The sequence below is a fragment of the Hyaena hyaena genome, unplaced genomic scaffold (assembly GCF_003009895.1).
Source record: "Hyaena hyaena isolate Hyena2069 unplaced genomic scaffold, ASM300989v1 scaffold_158, whole genome shotgun sequence".
In the NCBI taxonomy this organism is placed as follows: domain Eukaryota; kingdom Metazoa; phylum Chordata; class Mammalia; order Carnivora; family Hyaenidae; genus Hyaena; species Hyaena hyaena.
Genome location: NW_024080790.1, coordinates 2068715 through 2081762, shown reverse-complemented (window position 1 = coordinate 2081762; position 13048 = coordinate 2068715). Strand labels below are relative to the sequence as shown.

Genomic DNA, 13048 nt, shown 5'->3' with positions numbered 1-13048 from the left:
AGAGGCATTGGACCATATATACCCTGGACTTATTTGCATTTTCAAAAAGGGAATTGAAGGGTCAATATTTTACCAGAAACAAATAAAGCCCTGCCTCAGCTTCACAAAGGGCATTGCAGAACCCTTTAAATCATGCAGTAGCCGCTCCATCTACTCGTACGTTTGGCCCAATGTTATTGAAATCTCTAAGTTAAACTTTAAAAAGAAGATTAAGAAATCTCAATGAGAAGAGAATCATGGGAAAAAATAGCTGAAATAGAAGAGTAAATGTTTTCAATGGCTTGAATGTGTAGCGAGAAAAGGTCAACAATGAATCTGTGATATGAGAGCACTAAACTATCCTAGAAAATTCAAGCAGTCCTGCATTTCATAAATTACATGGATGTTGCAATGTAATGTTTTATATGTATCAAATTACATAACAAAAGACATCTATATAAGTTTCTTATTTTTTTAAATTTTATTTCTGAGAGAGAGAGAATGTGTGAGCAGGGGAGGGTCAGAGAGAGAGGGAGACACAGAATCTGAAACAGGCTCCAGGCTCTGAGCTGTTGGTCAGCACAGAGCCCAACACGGGGCTCAAACCCACGAACCATGAGATCATGACCTAAACCGAAGTTGGACACTTAACCGACTGAGCCACCCAGGTGCTCCTCAGTTTCTTAAATAAGATGTAGAAATGTGCCCACTTCCTACTGGGAGATTAATGGTATATCAGGAATCCCAAGTAAAAAGATCTTGACTCATTTTGCCAGGTGAAAAATTCTGGTGAAGCAGGTGGCTGGTTCGTTCTGTAGAGGATATGACTCCTGATCTCAGGGTTGTTAGTTTGGGCCCCATGTTGGGTGTAGAGATTACTTAAAAATAAAATCTTAAAGGGGCACTGAGGTGGCTCAGTCAGTTAAGCATCTGACTTTTGATTTCAGCTCGGGTCATGATCTCACTGTTTGTGGGATTAGGCCCCACATCAGGCTCTATGCTGACAGTGTAGAGCCTGCATGGGATTCTCTCTCTCCCTCTCTCTCTCTCTCTGCACCTCCCCCACTCTTGCTCACTCCCATATGCTCTCTCTCTCAAAATAAATAAAAGAGCATTTTTAAAAAAATAAAATAATAAAATTTTAGGGGTGCTTTGGTGGCTAGTTGGCAGAGCATCTGAGTTTTACCTTTGGCTCAGGTCATGATCTCGATTCATGAGATCGAGCCCCTCTTTGGGCTCTGTGCTGACAATGCAGAGCCTGGTTAGGATTCTCTCCCTCTCTCTCTGCCCCTCCCCCATTTACACACTCTCTCTCAAAATAAACAAACTTTAAAAAATAATAAAATAAAATAAAATCTTTAAAAACCTTCTGGAGATTGGTTGCACAACAATGTGAATTTACTTAACACTACTGAACCGTACACTTAAAAATGGTTAAGATAATAAGTTTTAGGTTATGTGTTTTTTTAATCACAGGTAGAAAGAAAAAAGAGATTCCCTGCTATAAAGTTACAATTCTTCTGATCTTCTGAAATCTAACTAATTAAACAATTCTATTTAGGTGAAATCAAGTCATTATATTTCTGTTCCTATAAAGGCAAATATTTTTATTCAGTTTGTGGGGAAACGATAGTGTGCATGCATCCAGAATTTTTCCCCTATATAAGCAAAATTCTGTTTTGTTTTTAATGGCTTTGTAGGTATATTATGAACAATTTTAAAAAATTTTTTTGATGTTTATTTTTGAGAGAGAAAGAGAGTGTGTGAGCTGGGGGAAGGACAGAGAGGGAGAGAGTCATAGAATTCTAAGGAGGCTCCAGGCTCTGAGCTGTCAGCACAGAGGCCTACGTGGGGCTCGAACCATGAACCGTGAGATCATGACCTGAGCCAAAGTCTAACGCTTAACTGACTGAGCCCCCCAGGCACCCCTTTATGAACAATTTTTAAATCACTATAAAAAAGATCATATTTCATTCACTTTATTAAATTTCAAGAACACTTTAACAAAGTCCCTTGGACATCTCCAGTGACAACTTGCAAGGGACAAGAATTAATCAAGAACTTGATATGCCTTATTGAAATAAAAATAAAGTCTTCAAATAATGCTTTCCACACCTTAAAGCATAACATTTAATTTGTAGGGCCAAGCAGCCAAGCTTAACATCAGCAAAGGGATTTCCTGATAGTTTGTTGAATAGAAACCTGACTGGTGCCAACAGCCATGCATCTCGGGCCTAGACTCACCCTGCTCTCTAGGTCCCTTTCCAGCCTCCACCCGCTGCCATCTGGACACTCCTCACTCTGCAGCTTACAAGAGCATACAGATCTCTGTCACAGCCTGCCCTCACCCCTGCAGCTCTATACCACACACCACACACACCCAGTCTGTTGTCCTCTCTGCCTTGCTTCGTGGCTTCCCTCATCCCTGCCAGGCTGGCCTTGTGACTTGCCTTAGAACCCAGCCACTGCCATCCTCATGCTTGCTGGGTGAAACGAAAAGAGGTGAGCTGTCCTTACAGACAACTGGGTTCCAATAGGTATCTTCCTCTCCACTTACAGGATTGGGCAAATCCTTCCACCTTAACTTTCCTGCTTGTAAAATTTAAAAACTGGAACCGTATTGTCTCTAAAGTGGCTTCTTTATATTCTTACCTCCTGTAAGTAAATCTACTGCTCCCTTTCGGGATTCCCTGGCCTGTGGTTCTCAAACCTGAGTACACATCAAAACGGCCAGAGGATCGTATGATGTAAGTAATCAGGGACAGCATGGCCAAACTACATCCGTAGAACTATAGTACCTACAAGATGTGAATAGGTATGCTTCGGAACAGGAGTATTTAGACAGTAAGTCTGAAGACACTATTACACTATACTGAATAACTGTCTTCACTGCAGGACTTCTCAGAGCGTTTCATAAGATAATTTGCGTTGTGAATCTCCAAACTTATTTTGACCCTGGAACCCTTCCTTAGCCTATCCCTATCCCCCCACCCTTCCAAATACTTACTAACGTACTAACACTTGGAAGGGCACTAGTATTCTACCAAATACTGTCTGGGAAACACAGTCCTAGAGGATGTTCAAGCAGCATAAAAGAGCAGATTCCTAGCTCTGCGGGGCCGCCTCTTTCCTGGCCTGCTCTGATCCTGTAGGCACCACTCGCTGCTGGAATCACCTTGCACATAACTCAGGCAGACCAGACACTCCTCCAAGCCTCAGAGAATCTGAATTCATGGATTTCTTTTCACTTAATAGAGTTTTGTGGTGACAGTGACATATCATCTAATGGAGAGTATACACAGGTGTTCTTTTAAGTTACCACGTAACCCACATAGTCCTGATTGACTAATGTTAAAATGCCTACCACTCACTAGTCTCAGTTTAATTATTAAGCCATTTGCCCTTTTAAGGCAAATTAGGGAGATGAGTCTTAAGAGAGATGAGTTGGGGGTGCCCGGGTGGCTCAGCTGGTTAAGCATCTGACCTCAGCTCAGGTCATTATCTCATGGCTTGTGAGTTCGAGCCCCACGTTGGGCTCTGTGCTGACAGCTCAGAGCCCGGAACCTGCTTCAGATTCTATGTCTTCCTCTCTTTCTCTCTCTCTCTCTCTCTCTCTCTCCTCATCGTCATCATCAAAAATAGATAAACATTAAGAAAAAATTTTGGGGGGGCACCTGGGTGGCTCAGTAAGTTAAGCATCCGACTTCAGCTCAGGTCATGATCTCACGGTCTGTGGGTTCGAGCCCCACGTCGGGCTCTGTGCTGACAGCGAGCTCATAGCCTGGAGCCTGCTTCAGATTCTGTGTCTCCCTCTCTCTCTCTGACCCTCCCCTGCTCATGCTGTCTCTATCTCTCTCTCAAAAGTAAATAAAATATTTAAGAAAAAGAAAAATAAATTTTTTTTGAGAGAGAGAAATGAGTTGGGAGTTCCAACCAAATGAGTTGGAAGTTTGAGTTCCAAATACAAAAAAAAAGAAAAAAATTGACCTCATTTCTTTGAAAATTTCTTGTACTACATTCTAGATTAACACCCTTGGCACTAGCTTTGCTAAACAATAGGGTAAAATTACTGGGTCCAGGCAGTCCTTGGACAGCACTAACCCACTCCAATCAGCTGTGAAGTTTCTATTACATGTATGTTGTTCATATAGTAGAAAGATTGACTTCTCTGCCATTAGCTAGCAAATCCTATTTCCTCAATGTTTTCCACATCAGGTTGCCCTTTTTCCCTTGTTTTTTTTAACTTTAATTAGAAGAATAGTTATTATAAAGTTTGGGTATCAGAATGGAAGTCTAGAATTTAAAGCATGAGAGCAAGCATCCCCTTCTATCTGTGAAATTGGTCAGATGGCTTTCAGAGCTTGACTGTATACATAGCTCTGTTCTGATAGCTTCTCCTCACCCAGAACCTATAAGGCCAAGAGACAGCAGAAGAGTTAGTGCTAAGAGATCAACCCAGAAGTCTCAAGATAAGCGGTGTTTTAAATCTAAGGACCCAAAGAACTTTAGCCATCTACATACAATATTTATTTGAGCTAACCCCTCTGAGCATGCAAGAAGCAATCATTTGTGAAAAATAAATTACCCTTAATGGTGATATAGTGAGAACTACATAGCAAAACATAGAAAAATATTCCTAGAAAAAATATAATAAAAGTTTCAAATACATATCCAGGCTCATCAGAAAACAGAGGACATTTCCAGGGCCAAAATAAAGAAGGATCTGGAAATTAGATGGTTTGCTGACCCTAAAGTAGTGACAGTCCTAGAAGGGGAAGATGTTCTGATCTCCATAACCTAGACGTTTGGTTGAATAGACTTACATAAAAGTTTGGGAGTCAGAATGGAGTCTTCTGCCTAAAGCTGGAAACTTGTATACAAGGCTAGGCCATGGGCTTGGTGAGTGTGTATATGTATGTATATGTATGTCTCTAAGAACTCAAAACCATAATCTCTCAGTTTCAGAGTTCAAATGTGTCTTATCTGTGGTTCTGTAAATTGCAAGCTGAGAAAAGTTGTCAGTTTGGAAGTGCTTAGGAATCTACAGAAGGAAATTCGAATCCTCTGTGGCAGGTTGATCCCTCAAGGCAATCCTCATAGGATTCCCATAGGTAAATGCAAACTACCCATGAGCTCACAAATCCCAAATTACCAAATACCCAAGGAATATTCTTACTCAGATTCCTTGAGGCTTTATAATACACATGGAAAGCACAAAGAGCAGAAATCAGATAAGGAAGTCAGGCCCAGTTAGCGGTTCCTTTGTTCTCTCCAAAGTTAACAATGGTTAATTAAGTACCAGGTACATGGAAAGTTCTCTAAATACCACCATTTCTCCTATAACATGTGTTCCTAAAAATATCACTGCATTATGGAATTTGGGCCTCATGAAAATAACAGGACTAATGGGGGAAGTGACTTCAGAGGAGAGCATTCAAAACTGTGTAGTCTAATAAAAAGATGCACTTTAAAAAATGAATAATAAACCCAACAAAATTCCACTATTTTAAGCATCTTAGATTCTTCATTCAGATTATGCTACAGTAAATATACCACTTTGCCTTGATTTGGAAAAATAAACTCATGAAGTCTCCCAGTGCGTGTGAGTATGATGTAGCACTGTGGCTTTGAGTTAACGGAGGCAGAACGGAAGGAAGGACATTCTTGGGACAAAGTGTCACGACACCAGAGGTGGACGGCTGTGACTCACTGTCTTGTTATTCCTTCTGCACCAGTTTAAAATAGGAGTCCAGCTTTTGTTTTTTTGCCAGGTTCTTCTTTTCATAACAAAAAAGACAATTTCTGTGGTTTCAAGTCAGACCTAATACCATGAAAGTACTGTTCTGCTGCTCACGATGTGATAACCTTTTCTTCAATCTGTGGCACGTGCCTCTAATCCTCTTTAAAGCAAATGATGGCTCCCATTGAGTTCCATTCTCCTTTCTTTTGGTTCTTCAGTGTGGCCTCTGACAAAGCTCAGTGTGGGCACCTTTACTCATGTTGGTCACAGGATGCCCCATCTTCTCTCATCTCCTCACAAGCTTCTCCTCCACACGCTTAAGCCTCTCCTCCTTCATCCAATCCCTGGATTCTTCTGACCAGGACACACACGGGTGTTGAGGATGCTATATTAAACGCTTTGGTGAGGAAAAGTATATAAGCTCAGGAGCAAATATAATTTGCATTGAACAAAGGTAAATGGAAGTAAGAGCGCAGATGCGGTGTGTAGGGGTTTGTGTGTCCCTCCCAGGCCACTGCTGGAAGCTGGACAGCATCTTCACATTCACCTGATGCTACTCAGTGGCACCAAATATAATCCCCTCACACTTTAATATGTTTAATGTTATGTTAGGTGATTTTTACGACACAAAAAAACTAACATAGGGGCACCTGTGTGGCTCAGTCAGTTGGGCGTCCAACTTCGGCTCAGGATATGATCTCACAGTTTGTGGGTTCAAGGCCTGTGTCAGGTTCTGTGCTGACAGCTCAGAGCTTGGAGCCTGCTTTGGATTCTGTGTCTCCCTCTCTTTCTGCCCCTCCCCTGCTCATGCTGTCTCTATCTCTCAAACATAAATAAACATTAAAAAACTAATATATATATATATTATATAATTAAATATATATATATCCTCCTTTACCTCATTAAAAGTCTGATTTTGAGGTACACTGATCTCATAGTTTACTGATTTTATGCCAGGTTTACCTACCACCTATGAACAGATTCACATATGACATATCTGTATTGTAACAAAAGAGACTGCATGTGTCACCATCAAATTTTCCGGAAGCCTTAATAGAAATTGAGTTTGGGACACTATGCTTGGAAAGTGGATTCTTTAACTACAGGCAAGTGAATTTACTTGCAGGCTGGAGCTAGGGAATAGAATGGGGGTATAGATGTATCCAATAAAGTACTGTAATTAATATAAATCCAAGCTATGACCCTAATGAGATCCTCATGATGCGTCCAAGTGTCACAACCTATTCTCAGCAATTGGCACTGTTAGCATATTAGCTGCAAAAGAAGCATTTATATGGACAGTTGAGAGACCAGTCCTGAATCTTGAATCACTGAAGTGCTTATCTGAGAAGTAAGGAAGTTTAGAATGATGAGGAATTATTTCTTTACCTTTTCCTCAGAGGAATGCATACCCATTCTTCCCAGAACTAGTGACTGAGTAACAAGCACTGGGCTATGTGCCAGGAGATAAAAGATGGCCAAGAACCCCATGCCTTCTAGGGGCTGAGAGTCCAGTGCAGAAGAAAGATGCAAAGATGAACAGTTCAGTGAGTTAACTGCTGTCAGTGCAGACCGCGAAAGCTACGATCTGTGTCCCTAACTCCCAGGGAACTATGTGGCTGGGACTGCTCCAGGGCTGGGTCCAAGAATCCAGGCCCTGGCAGCTCTGCAGGAAGATGAGCACAAATGCCACTAGAGGAAACAAGAGAGTGCCTGCAGGCAGAGCTGAGAGATTCTTCCAGAAAGTTCCATATCTTCCCCAACGTGCTGATAAATGGGCTCTAAAGATCCCATAGTTTCTGACAATAGGACAGGGACACGATAATTTGTAGACTGAAATATTTTCAAAGCCAGTGTTTCTAATCAGCCATAAGTAACTCTCAACAGGTATGTCTGACCTGAAGCAACAGCATACCCCTGCATACCTAACGTGAGATCATGACCTGAGCTGAAGTCGGACACTTAACCTAACTGAGGCCAGCGCTGTTAGAACTAAGCTAATTCATAATTCGCAAAGTGTGGTCCATGGACCGGGCGCATGAGCATCATTTGAGAATTCGTTAGAAATGCAAAGACCCTGCTCCAGACCAACTGACGAGAAACTGCAGAGCGCGACGCAGAAATCTATGTTTTAAGAAGCCCTCCAGGTGACTCTGATACTCAGTGAAATTTAAAATTGAGCTCATTCAAATTAGAGGACATGTTCCTAATTTTGTTAACAGAGTAGTATTTTTTAAGCAGTTCTCTTGAACTTGATCTGGACAACCCAAGTGGTTGCGTATCAAGGACGTGTCTCCTTGGCAACAAGAGAACCACACCTTCAATGTAGAGGGGGTTGCGGGAGATGCTTCTCATCCAGCTTGTGTAAGGACTGAGCCCCTAAGCACAATTTATGGAGAAAGGGAACCCAAAATGAAGTCCTGTTTTGTCCCACTTCTCGAGGCATGAGATGAACATCTGTCTAAAATGGGCTTGTACAGCTTAGCCTACAGCCAACTTGCTGCCACAGGGAGAAGAGACAGGAAAGACAAGAAGGAGAAATGTGAAGTGGTGGTGGGGACATAGTAGGAGACCACACGGGAATAGCCAGGCCTGGCATCCTCATGAGCATGTTGAGCTGACTCACAGCTTTAAGTGGAACATCTGGTGAGCCAGTGTGGCTCTCATCTGGGAGAAGGAAGAGGTGCCTGTGTGTACAACTGGGTAGATTGCATTCTGCATTCCACCACACAGGACGGTAGCAGTGAAGTTAGCAAAGGCGAACAAAGTGGCAGTGATCAAAACATACAAATTAGGAGCAAAACTTGAATACTTCTGGAGGGAAAAAAAACAAGCAAAATAAACTCAGTAGGTGCTTTATTTCACGTTTACATTTTCTAAAATTAGTTTTAAATTTTTTTTTAATTTTTAATTTTTTTGAGAGACCGAGCATGAGCATGAATGGGGGAGGGGCAGAGAGAGAGGGAGACACAGAATCTGAAGTAGGCACCAGGCTCTGAGCTGTCAGCACAGAGCCGGATGCGGGACTCGAACTCATGAACCCGTGAGATCATGACCTGAGCTGAAGTCGGATGCTTAACCAACTAAGCCACCCAGGCACCCCTAAAATTAGTTTTAAAAGAGAGCATTACAGAGACCTAAACAGTTGAACTTGACTCACAAGACCAGAGTAAGGTTCCCAGGTATCAAATAGGACCTGGGTAAATATGATCTTCCTACTGTTTTCATACCATGCCAGCTCTACCTCCACACCTTCATCATTACCATTTCCAATAGCCAGACTCAGGGGTGCACACAACACTTAAATTTGTTCTGACACAGTAAGAAGTTGCCAGTAAGACTTCAGTTTAATAAGTTTCTACCTGGTCTTTTCTTTCTTTATCACACAATAGCCTTTGTCAAATCCAACCCTATCTCATGTCTACCTAAACAAACATGACTAAAACTGTTAAGAGAAGGAGGGGGCATTTCTCCCAATTCACAGCAGAGACGGTTTCCAGAAATTCTCAGATAGCAAAGAAACACTAATAGAATTCATAAGTCCATGTTCCATCTCATTTTTCTTATCCCCTTTACCTCATGCAGAATTTACGTCACCACAGAAGGATCTCTAGGGCAGTTCTCCCAAGGAAGCAATGGTCACCTTCTGCCCATTCAAAATATCCAAGCTAAAGATGGTAGTAGGGTGGAGAAGTGCTACCGGCCTCTGGAGGAGAAGCATGAAAAATGTCCCCAGGTTTTCCCCCAGTGCTGCCGTTCAGTTTTACCACGTTATCCCAGAAATATGTCTATTGGGTATTCTCCTTTGAAGCATTTTATTAAGGAGCTCTTCAACCTTACCATCTTCTGTGTGTCCCTCCTAATGGGGAAAGACCTGATGCGCCCACTCACAATGAAGAGGAATCACCCAGAACCTTCTAAGAAGGGAAGTGGGCCAAATCAAGCCTACTCTTGGCTATGCTTAGCGCTGGTTCTGACTTGCATTCTAGTTAGAAATAAACACTTTCTAGTCACATTAGTTGGAAGCAAAGAATTGTTGAATTAATCTGTTAATTATAATTAAAAGTACTACAAATGACACTGGGCTATGTGAGATCCCATAGAGGAGAGCTTGAGGGATAGCAAGCATTTAGGCTGCAAGTGAGAAGCAACAGGGTACATGGGAGGAGCAAGAAGGTGACCAAGACGCTGATGCTCAGAAGGTGAAGGGGAGAGTGAAGAGGGATGAAGTGGAGGGGTGGGGGCCACATCACAACAGCCTGGTGGAGGTGGGGCCATTTGAGTTTTATCCGGTGGGCCCTGGGCCACTGTGCAGCAAGGCTGTGGTGGTACCACAGGCTCAAGAGTGACGCAGCGTGTTGCCCAGCTGCTCTTCTAGGCATGGGCTCTGGTCGTCCGCAGGGGGAGGTGGAGAGGGCCTATGTGCAGAGCACTCCTTTGGGTGACCTATGTGCCGGTCTTGGCACGGGGCTTTGGCTCACTCACAGACAGTCCTTCCAGCTTCATGGCTTGGAATAATCATGTCATGACTTCAACCTCGCCTGTCTGGGTCAGGCTTTGAAACGCTCTCCTGCTTTCCTGTGGCAAGCTGCTCCCTGTCCCAGGGGAGGAGGCTGGGTGGTGGTGGAGCTTGAAGCGCTGGGAAGACGTCTTCCTCATTCCTGCTTAATATAGCCAGACACCCAAGCAGTAAGACCAGATTGCAGGTGCCTAATCCTGTTTACCTGAACATGGTGGCATTTTTCCAGAAGCTCGGGTGCCCATTTACAGTGCTTTAGCATGGAATCTGATTACAGATAATACTTAATAAATTTTATATTTTGGCATTGTGTTGTGGGCCCGCCTTTGCACAGTGTGAGATGTAGAATTCAAGAAATACTTAGTAAATGACATTGAATGGCAACCACAGTTGGGTTGGTCCGAGTGATAGGCCACTTGGTGCTGCACATCCTGACTGTTGTCATGTGCCTACATGTATACGGTGAAACATACTGCTGCTCACCACCCCGAAGTCCCTGGTTGCTCTCAAGCCCCCTGACCACTGTCTGAACATCAGCCTCCTGTCTCACTCATTTCATGAAGCTCTGGCCTCGGAGCTGCTCCATCTGGAAACCACCGTACATAGTCATTTAGTATATGCAGGGAGTCAAATGAAACCTTGCTTAATAAAGGGGCAATAAAGGCAAGAGACAGAGAAATGAGAAAGGAAAGAAAGGAAAAGGGGATTAATAATGCACGCACCATTTATTAAACACCCACTCTGTACCAGATGTTTTACAAACATTATTGCTCATCATGACACTACAAGGTTACATTACTCCCATTTAACAGATTAGGTCAGTAGGGCTCAGGAAGGTTCAAGGACTTGTCACATCTTCACAGTCAGAAAAGGGCAGGTCTGGGGTTCACACTGGACAACTACACAGCATTCCATGCAGTGAGGGAGGGGGCTGGTAGCACTGGGAAGACAGAAGCCCGGCTGTTCTGCACAGAGCCTCTGTATACCCAGCATACTTGCCATGCACACTGCCCACAGCACTCTTGTCAACATCCGCCCGTGTTTCCCAAATATCCTGCCCTCCCTCTGCCTTCCCTCCTAACCCTGCCCTAAGAGAAGAGATGCATTCCAGATTGCTGTCCCCAGCTCCTCACTCCTCCCTCCAATTTCCGGGCATTTCCTGTTTTAAAATCATCACTGTCTCTGGGACAAGGGGAAGTCAGTAATGGCCCTCCCCCAGAGATTTCCTTTAGGAATTCAGAGCCAGTGTCGAGTGGGTGAGCAAAATCACGGCTTCACGCTTTCCAAAGACTTTCATCAGGCTTCCCACAGTGGCCAGGAAGTGGGGGCAGATGCCATGGTAGCTTGAAACCCCCAGAGCCCTTAATCTCTGCCTCTTAATTAATTGAACACCATCCTTTTAGATGGCAGGAGTCTTCATTCCCTGGCTGGTGTTTCTACCACCTCAAGTCAGTAGCCTGTCTCAACATGCAGAGATGACATGACAGATAATGGTAGTGTGGGTGAGAGCAGTGGGGATCAGAGCCCAAATGAGGTCCCCAAATAATCATCAAATCAAAGGAGACATGTGCTCGGGACAGAAAGGTGAGGAAGGCCTTGATGCCTAGTAAGCAGCCAAGTCAGCAACCAGGATCCGTGCACAAAGTGGTCCAGGCAGCCCTAACACTAGAACATCAAGAGATATACAATAAGTCTGTATTTACCAGAATTGTCTAAGGAGAAAACTGTATATGGGGGACTCAAAATTCTAATAAGCGTGGGGTGAGAGGAGGGAGCCCCAGGGGACATGGCCAAGCTGCTTTGTTAAAGACTCTAAATATAATTAACTGCAGGGGGTTTCCTTTTATGCACAGGCTGGGCAAACTGGTGACAAGCAGGAGGAGAAGATGCTCACTGTGACCCAACCATCCTCCTCCCATGTGTTGGTCATCCTCACATTGGTTAGAAAGGGTTCCAGAGTGCTCTCCCTGCCCAGACTGTCCACATATCTCTCTTCAGCCCTGATGTTGGGGAAGTTGCAGAATACAGTCTTATAACATTGTAATGTAAATCTTTGTACCCCTTAAATGTCAAGGCCCCCAGAAGAAATCCTTGGCTATCCCTCCTTTGCTGCCCTCTTTTGGGAGTAGGTCTGGCCATCATATTCTCCCTCCTGGGATAGGTACCATTTGGGGCCCATGACAGTTAACATGAGACTGCCAGTAGCTTGAGTGTGGTCCATTCCTGACTCATCGCTGCAGCACTATCTTGAATTCTGTTGGGTGTAGCTCTTTGTTAAATGCGTAGTGGTTTGGATGGGTAGATAGATGACTTGATGCAGGAATGACTGGATGAATAAATGAGTGAATAAACTTGCAAGATAGCAAAGATGGGATAAGAGATGAAACTTACTTGTGGAACATTTTTTCTCTATATAAAACAGACACAATTGAAAATGGAACCCTCAGTCTGGATCATACTCTAACTAACTGAGCTATTCTGGCCAGAAAGACACATCATGGCACTGATTAAGCCTTTCTTGCTTGGGCCCAGTGTGGTGGTAATTATGGCCATACTACCAAGGCATTTCTTGAGGACAGGCCTCTTGGAGAGCAGGTGGCCAAACATTTCCACTGACTTGTTCTCTCTCTCTCTTTTTTTTTCCCTTTGCAGATTATCAAGGAGGTCCCTCCACCCCCTGCTGAGGAGAGTGAGGTAAGTGACCAGAGCAGGGTGCAGCTGGATGGACAGGGTGGTGGAGTCGAGCAGAGAACTGGCCGAGCTGACCCAGGATTCAGGCCCCTGTAGCACGGTGTTAAGTCAGGCCCAGG

At 43.7% G+C, this 13048-nt stretch overlaps 1 protein-coding gene across 1 annotated transcript in view; it reads left to right on the top strand.

The window, feature by feature from the left end:
• ANTXR1 (ANTXR cell adhesion molecule 1) overlaps positions 1-13048 on the top strand; it is a 215234-nt gene that overhangs the window by 136880 nt on the left and 65306 nt on the right. Inside the window, exon 14 of the mRNA XM_039239602.1 lies at positions 12891-12932. Coding sequence (XP_039095533.1) covers positions 12891-12932 — 42 coding nt within the window. The remainder of the gene's footprint in view (positions 1-12890; positions 12933-13048) is intronic.